The sequence below is a fragment of the Oncorhynchus keta genome, chromosome 8 (genome assembly GCF_023373465.1).
Source record: "Oncorhynchus keta strain PuntledgeMale-10-30-2019 chromosome 8, Oket_V2, whole genome shotgun sequence".
Classification (NCBI taxonomy): domain Eukaryota; kingdom Metazoa; phylum Chordata; class Actinopteri; order Salmoniformes; family Salmonidae; genus Oncorhynchus; species Oncorhynchus keta.
In genome coordinates, this window is record NC_068428.1 from 29,207,727 (window position 1) to 29,228,809 (window position 21,083).

At 49.8% G+C, this 21,083-nt stretch overlaps 1 protein-coding gene across 2 annotated transcripts in view; it reads right to left on the reverse strand.

The window, feature by feature from the left end:
- The window catches only part of LOC118377105 (serine/threonine-protein kinase PAK 5-like), a 129,390-nt gene that overhangs the window by 25,598 nt on the left and 82,709 nt on the right, over positions 1 to 21,083 (reverse strand). For both annotated transcript variants that reach the window (XM_052523955.1, XM_052523956.1), the window contains one exon: positions 6,573 to 7,463. In XM_052523955.1, coding sequence (XP_052379915.1) covers positions 6,573 to 7,463 — 891 coding nt within the window. The remainder of the gene's footprint in view (positions 1 to 6,572; positions 7,464 to 21,083) is intronic.

Here is a 21,083-nt window from a genome sequence, read left to right on the forward strand (position 1 = left end):
GGTGGGGAGAGAGAGAGAGTGAAAAGAGGCGGGAGAGAGAGAGAGAGAAAGAGGCGGGGAGAGAGAGAGAGAGAAGAGAGGCGGGGAGAGAGAGAGAGAGAAGAGAGGGCGAGAGAAGAGAGGCAGGGAGAGAGAGAGAAGAGAGGCAGGGAGAGAGAGAGAGAAGAGAGGCGAGAGAGAGAGAGAGAGGCAGGGAGAGAGAGAGAAGAGAGGCAGGAGAGAGAGAGAGAGAAGAGAGGCGGGGAGAGAGAGAGAGAAGAGAGGCGGGGTGGAGAGAGAGAAGAGAGGGGAGAGAGAGAGAGAGAAGAGAGGCGGGAGAGAGAGAAGAGAGGCAGGGGAGAGAGAGGGAGAGAAGAGATGCTGGGAGGGAGAGAGAAGAGAGGCAGTGAGAGAGAGAGAAGAGAGGCAGAGAGAGAGAGAGAGAGAAGAGAGGCGGGGAGAGAGAGAGAAGAGAGGCGGGGTGAGAGAGAGAGAAGAGAGGTGGGGAGAGAGAGAAGAGAGGCGGGAGAGAGAGAAGAGAGAGAAGAGAGGCGGGGAGAGAGAGAGAAGAGAGGCGGGGTGAGAGAGAGAGAAGAGAGGCGGGGTGAGAGAGAGAGAGAGAAGAGAGGCGGAGAGAGAGAGAGAGAGAGAGAGAAGAGAGGCTGGGGAGAGAGAGAGAGGCAAGAGAGGCAGAGAGAGACAGAGAGAGAAGAGAGGTGGGGAGAGAGAGAGAGAAGGTGGGGAGAGAGAGAGAGAGAGAAGAGAGGCGGGGTGAGAGAGAGAGAGAGAGAAGAGAGGCGGAGAGAGAGAGAAGAGAGGCGGGGAGAGAGAGAGAGAAGAGAGGCGGGGAGAGAGAGAAGAGAGAAGAGAGGCGGGGAGAGAGAGAGAGAATAGAGGTGGGAGAGAGAGCGAGAGAAGAGAGGCGGGGAGAGAGAGAGAGAAGAGAGGCGGGGGAGAGAGGGAGAGAAGAGAGAGAGAGAGAGAAGAGAGGCAGGTAGAGAGAGAGAAGAGAGGCAGGAGAGAGAGAGAGAGAAGAGAGGCGGGGAGAGAGAGAGAAGAGAGGCGGGGAGAGAGAGAGAGAGAAGAGAGGCAGGGAGAGAGAGAGAAGAGGCAGGAGAGAGAGAGAAGAGAGGTGGGGAGAGAGAGGGAAGAGAGGCGGGGAGAGAGAGAGAAGAGAGGAGGGGAGAGAGAGAGAAGAGAGGCGGGGAGGAGAGAAGAGAGAGAAGAGAGGCGGGGAGAGAGAGAGAAGAGAGGCAGGGAGAGAGAGAGAAGAGAGGCAGGAGAGAGAGAGAGAAAAGAGGCAGGAGAGAGAGAGAGAGAAAGAGGCGGGGAGAGAGAGAGAGTGAGAAGAGGCGGGGAGAGAGAGAGAAGAGAGGCGGGGAGAGAGAGAGAGAGAAGAGAGGAAGGGAGAGAGAGAGAAGAGGCAGGGGGAGAGAGAGAAGAGAGGCGGGGGAGAGAGAGAAGAGAGGCAGGGACAGAGAGAAGAGAGGCGGAGAGAGAGAGAGAGGCAGAGAGAGAGAGAAGAGAGAGAGAGAGAGAGAGAGAGAGAGAGGCAGGGAGAGAGAGAGAGAGGGGAAAGAGAGAGAGAGGAGAGGCAGAGAGAGAGAGAGAGGGAGAGGAGAGAGGAGAGGCGGTGAGAGAGAGGGAGAGAGAGAGAGAGAGAGAGAGAGGAGAGAGAGAGAGAGAGAGAGAGAGAGAGAGAGAGAGAGAGAGAGAGAGAGAGAGAGAGAGAGAGAGAGAGAGAGAGAGAAGAGAGGCGGGGAGAGAGAGAGAGAGAGAGAGAGAGGAAGGAGAGAGAGAAGAGAGGCAGGGAGAGAGAGAGAGAGAGGGGGGAGAGAGAGAGAGAAGAGAGGCGGGGTGGGAGAGAGAGAAGAGAGGGGGGAGAGAGAAGAGAGGCGGGGAGAGAGAGAAGAGAGAGAAGAAAGGCGGGATGAGAGAGAGAGAGAGAAGAGAGGTGGGGAGAGAGAGAGAAGAGAGGCGGAGAGAGAGAGAGAGAGAGAGGCGGAGAGAAAGAGAGAGAGAGAGAGAAGAGAGGCGGGGAGAGAGAGAGAGAGAGAGAGAGAAGAGAGGGGGGAGAGAGAGAGAGAGAAGAGAGGCAGAGAGAGACAGAGAGAGAAGAGAGGCGGGGTGAGAGAGAGAGAAGTGAGGTGGAGAGAGACAGAGAGAGAAGAGAGGCGGGGTGAGAGAGAGAGAGAGAGAGAGAGAGAGAGAGAGAGAGAAGAGAGGCGGAGAGAGAGAGAAGAGAGGCGGGGAGAGAGAGAGAGAGAAAGAGAGAGAGAGAAGAGAGGCGGGGAGAGAGAGAGAAGAGAGGCGGGGAGGAGAGAAGAGAGAAGAGAGGCGGGGAGAGAGAGAGAGGGAATAGAGGTGGGGAGAGAGAGCGAGAGAAGAGAGGCGGGGAGAGAGAGAGAGAGAAGAGAGGCGGGGAGAGAGAGGGAGAGAAGAGAGGCGGAGAGAGAGAGAGAGAGGCAGGGAGAGAGAGAGAAGAGAGGCAGGGAGAGAGAGAGAGTGAAAAGAGGCGGGGAGAGAGAGAGAGAAAAGAGGCGGGGAGAGAGAGCGAGAGAAGAGAGGCGGGGAGAGAGAGAGGGAGAGAAGAGAGGCAGAGAGAGAGAGAAGAGAGGCAGGGAGAGAGAGAGAAGAGAGGCAGGGAGAGAGAGGGAGAGAAGAGAGGCGGAGAGAGAGAGAAGAGAGGCAGGGAGAGAGAGAGAAGAGAGGCAGGGAGAGAGAGAGAGAGAAGAGAGGCAGGGAGAGAGAGAAGAGAGGCGGTGGGAGAGAGAAGAGAGGTGGGGAGAGAGAGAAGAGAGGCGGGGAGAGAGAGAAGAGAGAGAAGAGAGGCGGGGTGAGAGAGAGAGAGAGAAGAGAGGCGGGGAGAGAGAGAGAGAGAGAAGAGAGGCGGGGGGAGAGAGAGAGAGAGAGAGAGAGAGAGAGAGAGAGAGAGAGGCGGAGAGAGAGAGAGAGAGAGAGAGAGAAGAGAGAGAGAGAGAGAGAGAGAGAGAAGAGAGGCGGGGAGAGAGAGAGAGAGAAGAGAGGCAGAGAGAGACAGAGAGAGAAGAGAGGCGGGGTGAGAGAGAGAGAAGTGAGGTGGAGAGAGACAGAGAGAGAAGAGAGGCGGGGGGAGAGAGAGAGAGAGAGAGAGGAGAGAGAGAGAAGAGAGGCGGAGAGAGAGAGAAGAGAGGCGGGGAGAGAGAGAGAGAAGAGATGCGGGGAGAGAGAGAGAAGAGAGGCGGGGAGAGAGAGAGAAGAGAGGCGGGGAGAGAGAGAAGAGAGAAGAGAGGCGGGGAGAGAGAGAGGGAATAGAGGTGGGGAGAGAGAGCGAGAGAAGAGAGGCGGGGAGAGAGAGCGAGAGAAGAGAGGCGGGGAGAGAGGGAGAGAAGAGAGGCGGAGAGAGAGAGAAGAGAGGCAGGTAGAGAGAGAGAAGAGAGGCAGGGAGAGAGAGAGAGTGAAAAGAGGCAGGGAGAGAGAGAGAGTGAAAAGAGGCGGGGAGAGAGAGAGAAGAGAGGAGGAGAGAGAGAGGGAGAGAGAAGAAGAGGCAGGGAGAGAGAGAGAAGAGGCAGGGAGAGAGAGAGAAGAGAGGGGGGGAGAGAGAGAGAAGAGAGGAGGGGAGAGAGAGAAGAGAGGCGGGGAGAGAGAGAAGAGAGAGAAGAGAGGCGGGGTGAGAGAGAGAGAGAGAAGAGAGGCGGGGAGAGAGAGAGGGAATAGAGGTGGGGAGAGAGAGCGAGAGAAGAGAGGCGGGGAGAGAGAGCGAGAGAAGAGAGGCGGGGAGAGAGAGGGAGAGAAGAGAGGCGGAGAGAGAGAGAAGAGAGGCAGGTAGAGAGAGAGAAGAGAGGCAGGGAGAGAGAGAGAGTGAAAAGAGGCAGGGAGAGAGAGAGAGTGAAAAGAGGCGGGGAGAGAGAGAAGAGAGGCGGGGAGAGAGAGAGAGAGAAGAGAGGCAGGGAGAGAGAGAGAAGAGGCAGGGAGAGAGAGAGAAGAGGCAGGGAGAGAGAGAGAGAGAGAGGCGGGGAGAGAGAGGGAAGAGAGGTGGGGAGAGAGAGAGAGAGAGAGAGGGGGGAGAGAGAGAGAGAGAAGAGAGGGGGGAGAGAGAGAGAGAGAGAGAGAGAAGAGAGGCGGGGTGAGAGAGAGAGAGAAGAGAGGCGGGGTGAGAGAGAGAGAGAGAAGAGAGGCGGGGTGAGAGAGAGAGAGAGAGAAGAGAGGCGGGGAGAGAGAGAGAGAGAAGAGAGGCAGAGAGAGACAGAGAGATTTGAGAGGTGGGGTGAGAGAGAGAGAAGTGAGGTGGAGAGAGACAGAGAGAGAAGAGAGAGAAGCGGGAGTGAGAGCGGGGTGAAGAGAGAGAAGAGAGGCGGAGAGAGAGAAGAGAGGCGGGGAGAGAGAGAGAAGAGATGCGGGGAGAGAGAGAGAAGAGAGGCGGGGAGAGAGAGAAGAGAGGCGGGGTGGGAGAGAGAAGAGAGGTGGGGAGAGAGAGAAGAGAGGCGGGGAGAGAGAGAAGAGAGGGGGGGAGAGAGAGAAGAGAGGTGGGGAGAGAGAGAAGATAGGCGGGGTGGGAGAGAGAAGAGAGGTGGGGAGAGAGAGAAGAGAGGTGGGGAGAGAGAGAAGAGAGGTGGGGAGGGAGAGAGAAGAGAGGCAGGTAGAGAGAGAGAAGAGAGGCGGGTTACAAGGTCCAAGAGGCAGGAAGAATGGTGGTTCTTAAGCTTCCAGATCACATACAACAAACACACTAGTTTTTTCTATATTTTTTCTACTGATGTTAGCAATCTACACGCATCATGACACATCCTGTGACTGTTTTCCACATACCCTCCAACATCTCCTACTTCTTCAGATGGAACTAAATAGTGAGTCATGTAGTGAATTTTGTTTAAATTCTAGGATGTGTGTAAAGTGTGACCAGATATAGAACCTGTCAAGCCCAATCACAGCCAAGTTATTTGTCACAAAAAAACACATTGTAAATGATTGTTTCTGGTTCCAGTTGTGTGTGCAATATTTTCCCAGACAGCGTGTTTACTGAGGCGTTGGAGGTTAAGTGAATTTCATAAGGGCATCCTGGGGTTTGCATCAACATATACAGTACTACTGTAACACCAGATGTACAGTCTACTACAGCTAGTCTCCTCTCCTCAGCGGATACAGAGCACAAATGTGTGTATATATATGATACATTTGACTGATCCTTCTCCTCTGCACAGTTCAATGAAAGGTCATTGTTTCAGCACTGGGATGACAGCCTGTCATTCACCTTCAGATTATCACACAGGCGTTTGCACGGCAGGGTCAACAAAGGATACATAAACTGGGATCAAAAATCGCCCCTGACATTTTTAATATACTGTATAATTTCTTCCCAATTTCTTCGAGGCCCCCATTATTAGTGAGATAATGATCATTTTGAGAAAGAAAAACCCTAAACAAGTTAGACAGGCCCACTGGGATGAAAATGGACCAGCCTATATGTCATTTGCCCAAAACGTCAGTCCACCCATGACACACATACTCTAACAGTGTTCTCGTATCCTGCGTTTGGAGAGCGACGGTGTGCACACTTTTGTTTCAGCCCGGCACTAACAAACCTAATTTAACAAATCAATAAAAAAATAAAACATTTGCTGAAAGAGTTGTGTTAGTGCTGGGTTGGAGCAAAATCCTGCATACATACATTACTGCAGCTCTCCAGGACCAGGACTGGGAGAAGTGAAGAACGTTGCTGTTGAATGTGGATTATTATGGCATCTCCATTGGGTCTCGGCCTGAATGTCACTTTTACATATCTCCATATGTACTGTGCCACTCCACTGTTGCATAACTGAAGCTGATATAGGGGACTGCAGTTGCAGAGCGGTAGTTGCTTGGGCCTGGTACGCTTCACACACACACATGCTCTCTAGAAGTTATCAGGACTTTTCCTCTAGAACACTAAATAAATGAATGAACCCCTTTGTTTTCCGTTTACTTAGAAACAGACTACGCTGCTGATTATAATTCCTCTCCATGCAGCTCTTCTCCAGGAACATGTTTGTCTGCAGTATATCTGTAGTTCACAGGTCAAAGAGTAAGGAGCTCAAAGGAAGACTTCTCTCGCCACCGGCCCAAGATCCCAACCACCAGACCACCAACCCTCCAAGATCCCAACCGCCAGACCACCAACCCTCCAAGATCCCAACTGCCAGACCACCAACCCTCCAAGATCCCAACCACCAGACCACCAACCCTCCAAGATCCCAACCACCAGACCACCAACCCTCCAAGATCCCAACCGCCAGACCACCAACCCTCCAAGATCCCAACCGGCAGACCACCAACCCTCCAAGATCCCAACCGCCAGACCACTAACCCTCCAAAATCCATGAACAGTTCCCGGAGAGCTGCCCCGCAACCATCCGAAAAAAAATCAAACTAACTTTATTTTTTTACTTTTATCTTTGACCGTCATTCCGTCATTACTTATCACCTGATCCAAATGATTACCAAAACAAGATGATTTATTATGTTGATAATAGTAGAAAATAACAGTGCTAACATGTTGCCCTTGGTGTCATACCTTGGCATACCTTGGCATTCATATTTTCCAACACATGGAAATATACACACCAGCCCAGACGTACCTTGGCCATGGCCTGTGAGTTGGTGAGTGTCTCTGAGAGGCGTGGGTAGGTGTAGGAGTTGTAGGAGTGTGTCTGAGGGGGACTCTTAAAGACCCCGCTGGCCCTGTAGGGCACGTTGGGCTCCTGGAGGCCAGACCCCGACCTGGAGCGCTGTCTGATGGCCGGCGTGGGGCTGTTCTGCCTCACATACGACGACTTGGGCCTCTTCTCGTACTCATCTCTGGACACGCCGCTGTAGCTCCACTCGCTGTCCGGGTAGTTGATTTGCTCGCTGTGCAGCGAGGTGCGGGACGGCGTCCCCACCATTGACGTGTCCCGGTAGTCCTGACTGGACGAGCCACCTACGGACGCCCGGTAGTACCCCCCTGTCGTGGACCCGGCAGACCCCCCTGCGCTGCCCACCCCGGACCCAGATCCCACCTCGTCGGCCGAGCGCGCCCCCGCCACCTTGCTCTCCAGGTAGGTGTGGTAGTCCGGAGGCAGCTTGGCGTAATCGGCCTTCTGAGGCATGGCGTCGGGGTAGAAGGGGACGCGGGTGGCGTGGGTGAGGTGGCCGTTCTGTTTGGGGAAGCGGTAGTGTCTCCCCACGGCCCAGTCCCCATCTGGAGAGAAGCCTTTACCGTCCTTCCTGTAGGGCTCCAGAGAGAAGTCCCTACTGGGGGTGTCCAGGTCACAGGAGTACCGGGAGTAATAGTGGCTGAAGCCGTTCTCCTCGTTGGGGTGGGGGTGTTGGAGGTGGTGGGAGGCGGGTTTGGGGGCCCCAGCCTGGTGGGAGCCCGTAGGGCTTTCTTTACGTAGGGAGTTGGAACGTGTCACAGATATGCTGTCGAACTCCTCCAGGAGACCATTGATGGACGCATCCTTCGGGGGACGGTTCCCTCGAACTATGGTCTGTGGAACAGACAGTAAACACACAGTTAATTTACTGTAGCTACAGGGAGGGCACCATAGAAATAGAATGGAATGGGAAGGTCCATTCTAGTCATTCTATTTTTATAGAAAGAACTACCTACCCATGCACTGTAGATGGATAACATGTAACCATGATGACACACTCTTGTCTTCAAATGAATATATCTGTACTATCAATGGAAACATCAATCATACTTTTTCCATTGAGTAATATTCCATTGAGGTGCTGTGTTGCAGGTTAGCATTTTTCATCATGAATCTTGTTCTGGAGGCAGCTCTGCAGAGTGGTCACTAGCTGGCACAGCCACAAAGTCATCAAATCTGATTTTAACCCTAACCCAAACAACACTACTAACCCTAATGCTTAACCTTACACTCTTAGAAAAAAAGGGTTCCAAAATAGTTCTGTGGCTGTCCCCATAGGAGAACCCTTTTTGGTTCCAGGTAGAACCATTTTTGATTCCAAGTAAAAGCCAAATAACCCTTTTTGGTTCTAGATAGCACTTTTTTTTTTTTAAAGTGTAACCTTATTAAATGAATACAACAGAGCACATTTGTACAGTTTTGACTTTTGAAGGTGAAATCACTGAGTTCTGCCTCCAGGACAAGACTCGTGACAATAAACATGAACCTGCTGCTGGGTATCACATTTGATGTTATAAAATGAAAACCAGAGAGACCCACTGACAGTGTGACTTCTTTAATACAACCCCCTGTCAGTGTGACTTCTTTAATACAACCCCCTGCCCATGTGACTTCTTTAATACAACCCCCTGTCAGTGTGACTTCTTTAATACAACCCCCTGTCAGTGTGACTTCTTTAATACAGCCAGAATGGATGGAGAATGGTTGAAAAGAGCTACCCTGAAATGTGAGAAAAGGAGAAAGCTGAGGTATACTGAGAGAGACTAGGTTATGTCCCATTTCTTTCCCAAAAGACAAGCTTCAATATCGGTGGGAGGAACTGATCAGGGCACATCCATTAACGTGATATTGGGTGCACTGCACTTACACCCCACTTTTACACAGGCATGCACACACACAGTCATACACACACACACACAGTCATACACAATACAACAGTCATACACACACACAGGCATGCACACACACAGTCATACACACAACATGCACACACACACAGGCATGCACACACACAGTCATACACACAGTCACACACACACACACACACACACACATGTGACACACACAACACACACATGTGACTTCTTTAATACAACCCACACACATGTGACACACACACACACACACACCTGTCAGTGTGACACACACAACACACACACCACAGTCATACACACGCACACAGTCATACACACACACACAGTCATGTGAACACACAGTCATGCACACATACAGTCATACACACATTAGTCATACACCACACAGTCATTCTTTAATACAACACCCACACACACATGTGACACAATACAACACACACACAGTGTGACACACACACACACCCCACAGTGTGACACACACACACACACACACCACATGGCATACACACACACCACAGGCATACACACACACACAGGCATACACACACACACAGTCATACACACACACAGTCATACACACACAGTCATGTACACACATTCATGCACACACACGGTCATGCACACACACCGTCATGCACACACATTCATGCACACACACGGTCATGCACACACACTCATGCACACACACACACAGTCATACACAGACACAGTCATACATACACACAGTCATACACACACACAGTCATACACACACACAGGCATACACACACAGGCATACACAGTCATACACAGTCATGCACACACACAGTCATGCACACACACAGTCATGCACACACACAGTCATGCACACACACAGTCATGCACACACACAGTTATGCACACACACAGTCATGCACACACACAGTCACACACACAGTCATACACACACACACAGGCATGCACACACACAGTCTTACACACACAGGCATCCACACACACAGTCATCCACACACAGTCATACACACACAGTCATACACACACACAGTCATACACACACACAGTCATGCACACACACAGTCATGCACACACACAGTCATGCACACACACAGTCATGCACACACAGTCATACACACACACAGTCATACACACACACACAGGCATGCACACGCACAGTCATACACACACACAGGCATGCACACACACAGTCACACACACACACAGTCACACACACAGTCATACACACACACAGTCATACACACACGCGCCAACACCAACTGCTGCTTAAAACTCCTAATGCAGCTGAAACAACAGCAGCATTGCTCATTCCCCCGCTACCCACGGTAAGCTCTTTACATGGCTGCATCCTGAGTCAGAGAGGGGTTGGGGGTGTGTGTGCAAAGCAGATATCCCTGAGGGGAATCTAAACACTGTGTGTCTCTGCCTCCAGAGGATCAACATAAAGTAAAAATGTTCTTTCTGTCTGTCTGTCTGTCTGTCTGTCTGTCTGTCTGTCTGTCTGTCTGTCTGTCTGTCTGTCACAATAAATTGGGTGGATTTTGGCCCATTCCTCCTGATAGAGCTGGTGTAACTGAGTCAGGTTTGTAGGCCTCCTTGCCCGCACATGTTTTTTCAGTTCTGCCCAGAAATGTTCTATAGGATTGAGGTCGGGGCGGTGTGATGGTCACTCTAATACCTTTGACTTTGTTGTCCTTAAGCCATTTTGCCAAAGCTTTGGAAGTATGCTTGTGGTCGGTGTCCATTTGGAAGACCCATTTGCGACCAAGCTTTAACATGATGATGATGTCTTGAGATTTGGCTTCAATATATCCACATAATTTTCCTGCCTCATGACGCCATCTATTTTGTGAAGTGCCCCTCCCTCCAATCCCTCCTGCAGCAAAATAAAACCACAACATGATGCTGCCACCCCTGTGCTTCATCGTTGGGTTGGTATTTTTCAGCTTGCAAGCCTCCCCCTTTTTCCTCCAAACATAATGATGGTCATATATAGCCAAACAGTTATATTTTTGTTTCATCAGACCAGAGGACATTTCTCCAAAAAGTACAATCTTTGTCCCCATGTGCAGTTACAAACCGTAGTCTGGCTTTTTTATGGCGGTTTTGGAGCAGTGGCTTCTTCCTTGTTGAGCGGCCTTTCAGGTTATGTCGATATAGGACTTGTTTTACTGTGGATATAGATACTTTTGCACCTGTTTCCTCCAGCATCTTCACAAGGTCCTTTGCTGTTGGTCTGGGATTGAGTTGCACTTTTCGCACCAAAGTACGTTCATCTCTATGAGACAGAATGCGTATCCTTCCTGAGCGGTATGACAGCTGCGTGGTCCCATGGTGTTTATACTTGTATACTATTGTTTGTACAGATGAACGTGGTACCTTCAGGTGTTTGGAAATTGCTCCCAAGGATGAACCAGACTTGTGGAGGTCTACAATGTTGTTTCTGAGGTCTTGACTGATTTCTTTAGATTTTCCCATGATGTCAAGCAAAGAGGCACTGAGTTTGAAGGTAGGCCTTGAAATACATCCACAGGTACACCTCCAATTGATTCAAATGATGTCAATTAGCCTATCAGAAGCTTCTAAAGCCATTGCATTCTTTTCTGGAATTTTCCAAGCTGTTTAAAGGCACAGTCAACTTAGTGTATGTAAACCTCTGACCCACTGGCATTGTGACCTTGAATAATAAGTGAAATAACCCTGCTCTGACCCTGCTCCCCCTCTCACCCTGTCTTCTACCCCTCTCACCCTGTCTTACACCCTCTCACCCTGTCTTACACCCTCTCACCCTGTCTTCTACCCCTCTCACCCTGTCTTACACCCTCTCACCCTGTCTTACACCCTCTCACCCTGTCTTCTACCCCTCTCACCCTGTCTTACACCCTCTCACCCTGTCTTACACCCTCTCACCCTGTCTTACACCCTCTCACCCTGTCTTACACCCTCTCACCCTGTCTTACACCCTCTCACCCTGTCTTCTACCCCTCTCACCCTGTCTTACACCCTCTCACCCTGTCTTACACCCTCTCACCCTGTCTTCTACCCCTCTCACCCTGTCTTACACCCTCTCACCCTGTCTTACACCCTCTCACCCTGTCTTCTACCCCTCTCACCCTGTCTTACACCCTCTCACCCTGTCTTACACCCTCTCACCCTGTCTTCTACCCCTCTCACCCTGTCTTACACCCTCTCACCCTGTCTTACCCCTCTCCCCCTGTCTTACCCCCTCTCACCCTGTCTTACACCCTCTCACCCTCTCTTCTACCCCTCTCACCCTGTCTTACACCCTCTCACCCTGTCTTACACCCTCTCACCCTCATTCTACCCTCTCACACCTGTCTTACACCCTCATCACCCTGTCTTACACCCTCTCACCCTGTCTTCTACCCCACAGTCTCACCCTGTCTTACACCCTCTCACCCTGTCTTACACCCTCTCACCCCTCATCTTCTACCCCTCATCACCCTGTCTTACACCCTCTCACCCTCTCTGCTACCCACAGTCTCACCCTGTCTTACACCCTCTCACCATGCACACACACTTCTACCCCAGGCATCTCACCCACAGTCTACCCCTCTCACCCTGTCTTACACCCTCTCACCCTCTCTTCTACCCCTCTCACCCTGTCTTACACCCAGTCTCACCCTCTCTTCTACCCAGTCATGCACCCACAGTCTTGCACCCCTCTCACCCTCTCTTCTACCCCTCTCACCCTGTCTTGCACCCTCTCACCCTCTCTTCTACCCCTCTCACCCTGTCTTACACCCTCTCACCCTCTCTTCTACCCCTCTCACCCTGTCTTACACCCTCTCACCCTCTCTTCTACCCCTCACCAGTCTTACACCCTCTCACCATTCTCTTCTACCCCTCTCACCCTCTCTTCTACCCCCTCTCATCCCTGTCTTACACCCTCTCACCCTCTCTTCTACCCTCTCACCCTGTCTTACACCCTCTCACCCTGCTCTTCTACCCCTCTCAAATGTTCTTTCCCCTCTCACCCTCTCTTCTACCCCCTCTCACCCTGTCTTACACCCTCTCACCCTCTCTTCTACCCCTCTCACCCTGTCTTACACCCTCTCACCCTCTCTTCTGGCCCATTCACCCTGTCTTGTACCCTCTCAGGTCTTTCTACCCCTCTCACCCTCTCTTCTACCCCTCTCACCCTGTCTTACACCCTCTCACCCTGGTCTTCTACCCCCTTCTCACCCTGTCTTACACCCTCTCACCCTCTCTTCTACCCCTCTCACCCTGTCTTACACCCTTTCACCCTCTCTTCTACCCTCTCACCCTGTCTTACACCCTTCACCCTCTCTTCTACCCCTCTCACCCTGTCTTACACCCTCTCACCCATCTCTTCTACCCCTCTCACCCTCTCTTCTACCCCTCTCACCCTGTCTTACACCCTCTCACCCTCTCTTCTACCCTCTCACCCTGTCTTACACCCTCTCACCCTCTTTTCTCCCCATCTCACCCTCTCTTCTACCAAACAGTTCTACCCTCTCTTTCATCTCACCCTCTCTTCTACCCCTCTCACCCTCTTTCTCCCCTCTCACCCTCAAACTTCTACCCCTCTCACCCTGTCTTACACCCTCTCACCCTCTCTTCTACCCCTCTCACCCTGTCTTACACCCTCTCACCCTCTCTTCTACCCCTCTCACCCTGTCTTACACCCTCTCACCCTCTCTTCTACCCCTCTCACCCTGTCTTACACCCTCACCCTCTCTTCTACCCCTCTCACCCTGTCTTACACCCTCTCACCCTCTCTTCTACCCCTCTCACCCTGTCTTACACCCTCTCACCCTCTCTTCTACCCCTCTCACCCTGTCTTACACCCTCTCACCCTCTCTTCTACCCCTCTCACCCTGTCTTACACCCTCTCACCCTCTCTTCTGGGCCTCTCACCCTTGTCTTCTACCCCTCTCACCCTCCATTCCACTCCTCTCACCCTCCATTCATTAGTCTCACACTCTCTTCTGACCCCTCTCACCCCCCCATTCCACCCTCCATTCCACCCCTTGTCACCCTCTGTTTCCACCCCTCTCACCTTCTTTCCACCCCTCTCAACTCTCTTCCACCCTGTTAGTTTGTTCTTCTACCCTCTCACCCTCCATTCCACTCCTCTCACCCTCCATTCCACTCCTCTCACACTCCTTCTACCCCTCTCACCCCCATTCCACCCTCCATTCCACCCCTCTCACCCTCAGGTTTTGGACCCCTCTCACCTTCTTTCCACCCCTCTCAACTTCTTTCCACCCTCTCACCCTCTCTTCTACCCCTCTCACCCTCCATTCCACTCCTCTCACCCTCCATTCCACTAGGCCTCTCACACTCCACTTCTACCCCTCTCACCCCCATTCCACCCTCCATTCCACCCCTCTCACCCTCTTTTCCACCCCTTCACCTTCTCTTCCACCCCTCTCAACTTCACTTCCACCCTCTCACCTTCTCTTCCACCCTCTCACCCACTCTCTTCCACACTCTGACCCTCCATTCCACCCCTCTCACCCTCTCTTCCACCCTCTCACCCTCCATTCCACCCTCCATTCGACCCCTCTCACCCTCTTTTCCACCCTCTCACACGCTCACCCTCCATTCCACCCCTCTCACCCTCTTTTCCACCCTCTCACACGCTCATCCTCCATTCCACCCCTCTCACCCTCTTTTCCACCCCTCTCATCCTCTCTTCCACCCCTCTCACCCTTCATTCCACTCCTCTCACCCTCTCTTCCACCCTCTCACCCTCTCACCTTCTCTTCCACCCCTCTCACCTTCTCTTCCACCTCTCTCACCCTCCATTCCACCCCTCACCATCCATTCCACCTCTCTCACCCTCTCTTTCACCCTCTCACCCTCCATTCCACCCTCTCACCCTCCATTCCACTCCTCTCACACTCTCTTCTACCCTCTCACCCCTTCCACCCTCCATTCCACCCCTCTCACCCTCTTTTCCACCCCTCTCACCCTCTTCCACCCCTCTCAACTTCTCTTCCACCCTCTCACCCTCTCTTCTACCCCTCTCACCCTCCATTCCACTCCTCTCACCCTCCATTCCACTCCTCTCACACTCTCTTCTACCCCTCTCACCCCCCATTCCACCCTCCATTCCACCCCTCTCACCCTCTTTTCCACCCCTCTCACCTTCTCTTCCACCCCTCTCAACTTCTCTTCCACCCCTCTCACCTTCTCTTCCACCCTCTCACCCTCTCTTCCACACTCTCGTCCACCCTCCATTCCACCCCTCTCACCCTCTCTTCCACCCTCTCACCCTCCATTCCACCCTCCATTCGACCCCTCTCACCCTCTTTTCCACCCTCTCACACGCTCACCCTCCATTCCACCCCTCTCACCCTCTTTTCCACCCTCTCACACGCTCATCCTCCATTCCACCCCTCTCACCCTCTTTCCACCCTCTCATCCTCTCTTCCACCCCTCTCACCCTTCATTCCCCTCCTCTCACCCTCTCTTCCACCCTCTCACCCTCTCACCTTCTCTTCCACCCCTCTCACCTTCTCTTCCACCTCTCTCACCCTCCATTCCACCCCTCACCATCCATTCCACCTCTCTTTCACCCTCTCACCCTCCATTCCACCCCTCTCACCCTCTCTTCCACCCACCTCACCCTGTCTTCCACCCCTCTCACCCTCTCTTCCACCCCCTCTCACCCTCTCTTACACCCCTCTCACATTCTCTTCCATCCCTCTCACCTTCTCTTCCACCCTCTCACCTTCTCTTCCACCCTCTCATCCTCTCTTCCACCCCTCTCACCTTCTCTTCCACCCCTCTCATCCTCTATTCCATCCCTCTCACCTTCTCTTCCACCCTCTCATCCTCTCTTTCACCCCTCTCACCTTCTCTTCCACCCTTCTCTTCCGACTTCCATGGCCACGCAGTCGTGGGTGAACAGGGAGTACAGGAGAGGGCTCAGAACGCCCCCTTGTGGGGCCCCAGTGTTGAGGATCAGCGGGGTGGAGATGTTGTTACCTACCCTCACCACCTGGGGGTGGCCCGTCAGGAAGTCCAGTACCCAGTTGCACAGGGCGGGGTCGAGACCCAGGGTCTCGAGCTTGATGACAAGTTTGGAGGGTACTATGGTGTGAAATGCTGAGCTGTAGTCGATGACCAGTATTCTCACCTGATGGTGAGTTGACGTTGCTCTTATATTCAGTAGTTCTTCTCGACTGTATGTAATGAAAACTAAGATGACCTGGGGTACCAATGTAAGAAATAACACGTAAGAAAACAAAAAACTGCATAATTTCCTAGGAACGCGAAGCAAGGCGGCCATCTCTGTCAGCACCGAACTCAAAGTGAAACAACTATAAAACACAAACCTGAGAGGACGGATAGGCTGTGGAGAGGAGGACATTAATATAGGTGGATTGGATAGGTTTAAGTAATACAGTGAGAATTCCACCTTGCCAGTTATAGGGAAAGGTGGAGCTTTTACCAAATTGTTTATACCTATCTGATCCTTTCAGATCGACTTGAGCTAGGGAGATAGGGGTGGAGGATAGAGGTTGTTTCTGGACAGCCCTGTTATCAATCTGTACAGTCTTCATCTCAACGAGAGCTCCTTGTTGTATAACAATTGGAGTCAAGTAATTCTTGTCATCTACTGGAATCTTGTCATATATCCTAGTGGGTACATACTGACGCAGGTGTGTCCTCCTCCACCCCTTTGTTTCGGTCACAGACTGATGCACTGCACCTACACCCTCACAACACATTCTTAAAGCCCTCCTACTCTCTACTCACATCTTCCTCTTTCTCTCACTGGCAGCATCTCTCTGTGACACCTTACACAGCAGAGAATATACATCCACACACACACACGCACGCACGCAGTGTGATGCTGAAGTGTATTAGCGTATTAGTAAACAATCTGTGGACTGTAATGTAAGTGTATTCGCTCCATTGTTTATGAGATAATGTCAAAAGGGCCTTAAAACCCAGGACAAATAATCCTCTCGCAACACTCCTTCAAGGCTACCTACTGCATCACTGATCAAAAGAGGGACAAATTATGCAGAGAATTATGATTTAAAGGAGCTTTTTAGATAACTAGAGGACAAAGACAATGACACAAAGAGATCGTGGTTAGGAGCAGAACACGTTATGAGCACATCGTGTATAAGTTCAACATCAAAACAGTTCTTGTTCGTTTGCTTAGGGGGTTTGACAAACCTTCCTCCAAAAGTCATTTTCAGACATGATGAAGCATACTTAATGGTGCTCCAGCCCTCTATGCGTTATCGTAATTATATGTTAAGTAGTGTAATTCAACCCTTGTCTGTCACAACATTCTGTATGCTTACTTAATATCCACCTCTACTGTTCTGTACAGTAGCCTGAGTTCTGCTACTCTAGCTCCCTCTAATGGTCATTGGTGGTGCTGACTGGCTGAATGACTGACTGACGCTCTGACTGACAATCTGACTGACTTTGTTGGCTAGCTGACTGACTGACAGTCTGACTGACTGACTGACTGTCTGACTGACTGGCTGGATGAATGCAAAAGTCCACAGACCCACACCAAAAGGCTTTCAGAGCCATCATCAACTCAGTGGGTTTTGTCCAACATGTCTCCGGACCTACTCACTGCTACAGTCATACTCTGGCCCTAGTTTTGTCCCGTGGAATAGAATGTTGTGGATCTGAATGTTTTTTCTCGTAATCCTGGACTATCGGACCACCATTTTATTACGTTTGCAATCGCAACAAATAATCTGCTCAGACCCCAACCAAGGATCATCAAAACCCATGCTATAAATTCTCGGCCAACCTAAAGATTCTTAGATGCCCTTCCAGACTCCCTCCACCTACCCAAGGACGTCAGAGTACAAAAAATAGTAAACCACCTAACTCAGGAACTCAATGAAATCTTGGTTAATACCCTTGCGTAATACCCTAAAACAAAAAAAACATTTGTCATAAGAAACTAGCTCCCTGGTATATAGAAAATACCCGAGCCCTGAAGCAAGCTTCCAGAAAATTGGAACGGAAATGGCGCCACACCAAACTGGAAGTCTTCCGACTAGCTTGGAAAGACAGTACCGTGCAGTATCGAAGAGCCTTCACTGCTGCTAGATCATCCTATTTTTCCAACTTAATTGAGTAAAATAAGAACTATCCTAAATGTATTTTTGATACTGTCACAAAACTAACTAAAAAGCAGCATTCCCCAAGAGAGGATGACTTTCACTTCAGCAGTTATAAATTCATGAACTTCTTTGATGATAAGATCATGATCATTAGAAAGCAAATTATGGACTCCTCTTTAAATCTGCATATTTCTCCAAAGCTCAGTTGTCCTGAGTCTGCACAACAATGCCAGGGCCTAGAATCAAGGGAGACTCTCAAGTTTTTGAATACTATATCAATTGACACATTGATGAAAATAGTCATGGCCTCTAAACCTTCAAGCTGCATACTGGACCCTATTCCAACTAAACTACTGAAAGAGCTGCTTCCTGTGCTTGGCCCTCCTACAGTGTGTTGACCATAATAAACGGCTCCCTATCCACTGGATGTATACCAAACTCACTAAAAGTGGCAGTAATAAAGCCTCTCTTGAAAAAGCTAAACCTTAACCCAGAATATATTTTTAAAACTATTGGCGTATATCGAATCTCCCATTCTTTTCAAAAGTTTTAGAAAAACCTGTTGCACAGCAACTCATTGCTTACCTGAAGACAAACACTGTACAGTGGGGCAAAAAAGTATTTAGTCAGCCATCAATTGTGTAAGTTCTCCCACTTAAAAAGATGAGAGAGGCCTGTAATCTTCATCATAGGTATACTTCAACTATGACAGACAAAATGAGAAAAAAAAATCCAGAAAATCACATTGTAGGATTTTTAATTAATTTATTTGCAAATTATGGTGGAAAATAAGTATTTGGTCAATAACAAAAGTTTATCTCAATACTTTGTTATTTACCCTTTGTTGGCAATGACAGAGGTCAAACGTTTTCTGTAAGTCTTAACAAGGTTTTCACACACTGTTGCTGGTATTTTGGCCCATTCCTCCATGCAGATCTCCTCTAGAGCAGTGATGCTTTGGGGCTGTTGCTGGGCAACACGGACTTTCAACTCCCTCCAAAGATTTTCTATGGGGTTGAGATCTGGAGACTGGCAAGGCCACTCCAGGACCTTGAAATGCTTCTTATGAAGCCACTCCTTCGTTGCCCGGGCGGTGTGTTTGGGATCATTGTCATGCTGAAAGACCCAGCCACATTTCATCTTCAATGCCCTTGCTGATGGAAGGGCACTCAAAATCTCACAATACATGGCCCCATTCATTCTTTCCTTTACACGGATCAGTCGTCCTGGTCCCTTTGCAGAAAAACAGCCCCAAAGCATGATGTTTCCACCCCCATGCTTCACAGTAGGTATGGTGTTCTTTGGATGCAACTCAGCATTCTTTGTCCTCCAAACACGACGAGTTGAGTTTTTACCAAAAAGTTATATTTTGGTTTCATCTGACCATATGACATTCTCCCAATCTTCTTCTGGATCATCCAAATGCTCTCTAGCAAACTTCAGATGGGCCTGGACATGTACTGGCTTAAGCAGGGGGACATGTCTGGTAGTGCAGGATTTGAGTCCCTGGCGGCGTAGTGTGTTACTGATGGTAGGCTTTGTTACTTTGGTCCCAGCTCTCTGCAGGTCATTCACTAGGCCCCCCCGTGTGGTTCTGGGATTGTTGCTCACCGTTCTTGTGATCTTGCGTGGAGCCCCAGATCGAGGGAGATTATCAGTGGTCTTGTATGTCTTTCATTTCCTAATAATTGCTCCCACAGTTGATTTATTCAAACCAAGCTGCTTACCTATTGCAGATTCAGTCTTCCCAGCCTGGTACAGGTCTACAATTTTGTTTCTGCTGTCCTTTGACAGCTCTTTGGTCTTGGCCATAGTGGAGTTTGGAGTGTGACTGTTTGAGGTTGTGGACAGGTGTCTTTAATACTGATAACACGTTCAAACAGGTGCCATTAATACAGGTAACGAGTGGAGGACAGAGGAGCCTCTTAAAGAAGAAGTTACAGGTCTGTGAGAGCCAGAAATCTTGCTTGTTTGTAGGTGACCAAATACTTATTTTCCACCATAATTTGCAAATACATCCATTTAAAAATCCTACAATGTGATTTTCTGGATTTTGTTTCTCATTTTGTCTGTCATAGTTGAAGTGTACCTATGATGCAAATTACAGGCCTCTCTCATATTTTTAAGTGGGAGAACTTGCACAATTGGTGGCTGACTAAATACTTTTTTGCCCCACTGTATACAAAATGCCTCAGTCTGGTTTTAGACCACATCAGGGCACTGAGACTGCACTTGTGAAGGTGGTAACTGACCTTTAATAGGTGTGCTCCTAGTCCTCAGTGCTGCCTTGAAACCATTGATCACCACACTCTTTTGGAGAGATTGGACACCAAAATTGGTTTACACAGACAAGTTCTGGCCTGGTTTAGAGCTTATCTTTCGGAAAGTTTGTAAATGGTTTGTCCTCTGACAAATCAACTGTAAATTGTGGTGTTCCTCAAGGCTCTGTTTTAGGACCACTATTGTTTTCACTATATATTTTACCTCTTGGTGATGTCATTCGGAAACATAATGTTAACTTCCACTGCTATGCGGATGACACAGCTGTACATTTCAATGAAACATAGTGAAGCCCCAAAATTGCCCTCCCTGGAAGCATGTGTTTCAGACATAAGGAAGTGGATGGCGGCAAATGTTCTACTTTTAAACTCAAAACAAAACAGAGATGCTAAGTCCCAAGAAATAAAGTGATCGTCTGTTGAATCTGACAATTAATCTTGATGGTTGTACAGTCGTCTCAAATAAAACTGTGAAGGACCTCTGCGTTACTCTGGACCCTGATCTCTCTTTTGACGAACATATCAAGACTGTTTCAAGGACAGCTTTAACCATCTACATAACATTGGAAAAATCTGAAACTTTCTGTCCAAAAATGGTGCAGAAAAATGTATTCATGGGTTTGTCACTTCTTGGTAAGACTACTGCAATGCTCTACTTTCCAGCTACCCAGATAAAGCACTAAATAAACTTCAGTTAGTGCTAAACACGGCTGCTAGAATCTTGACAAGAACCAAAAAATATGATCATATTACTCCAGTGCTAGCCTCCCTACACTGGCTTCCTGTTAAGGCTAGGGCTGATTTCAAGTTTTTACTGCTAACCTACAAAGCATTACATGAGCTTTCTCCTACCTATCTTTCCGATTTGGTCCTGCTGTACATACCCAGAAGTACGCTGAGGTCACAAGATGCAGGCTTCCTTACTGGGCTTTCTCCTATAGAGCTCCATTTTTATGAAATGGTCTGCCTATCCATGTGAGAGACGCAGACTCAGTCTCAACCTTTATGTCTTTATTGAAGACTCATCTCTTTAGTAAGTCCTATGATTGAGTGTAGTCTGAACATTTGAACATCTTGGCCATGTTCTGTTATAATCTCCACCCGGCACAGCCATAAGAGGACTGGCCTCCCCACATAGCCTGGTTCCTCTCGAGGTTTCTTCCTAGGTTCTGGCCTTTCCAGGGAGTTTCTCCTAGCAACCATGCT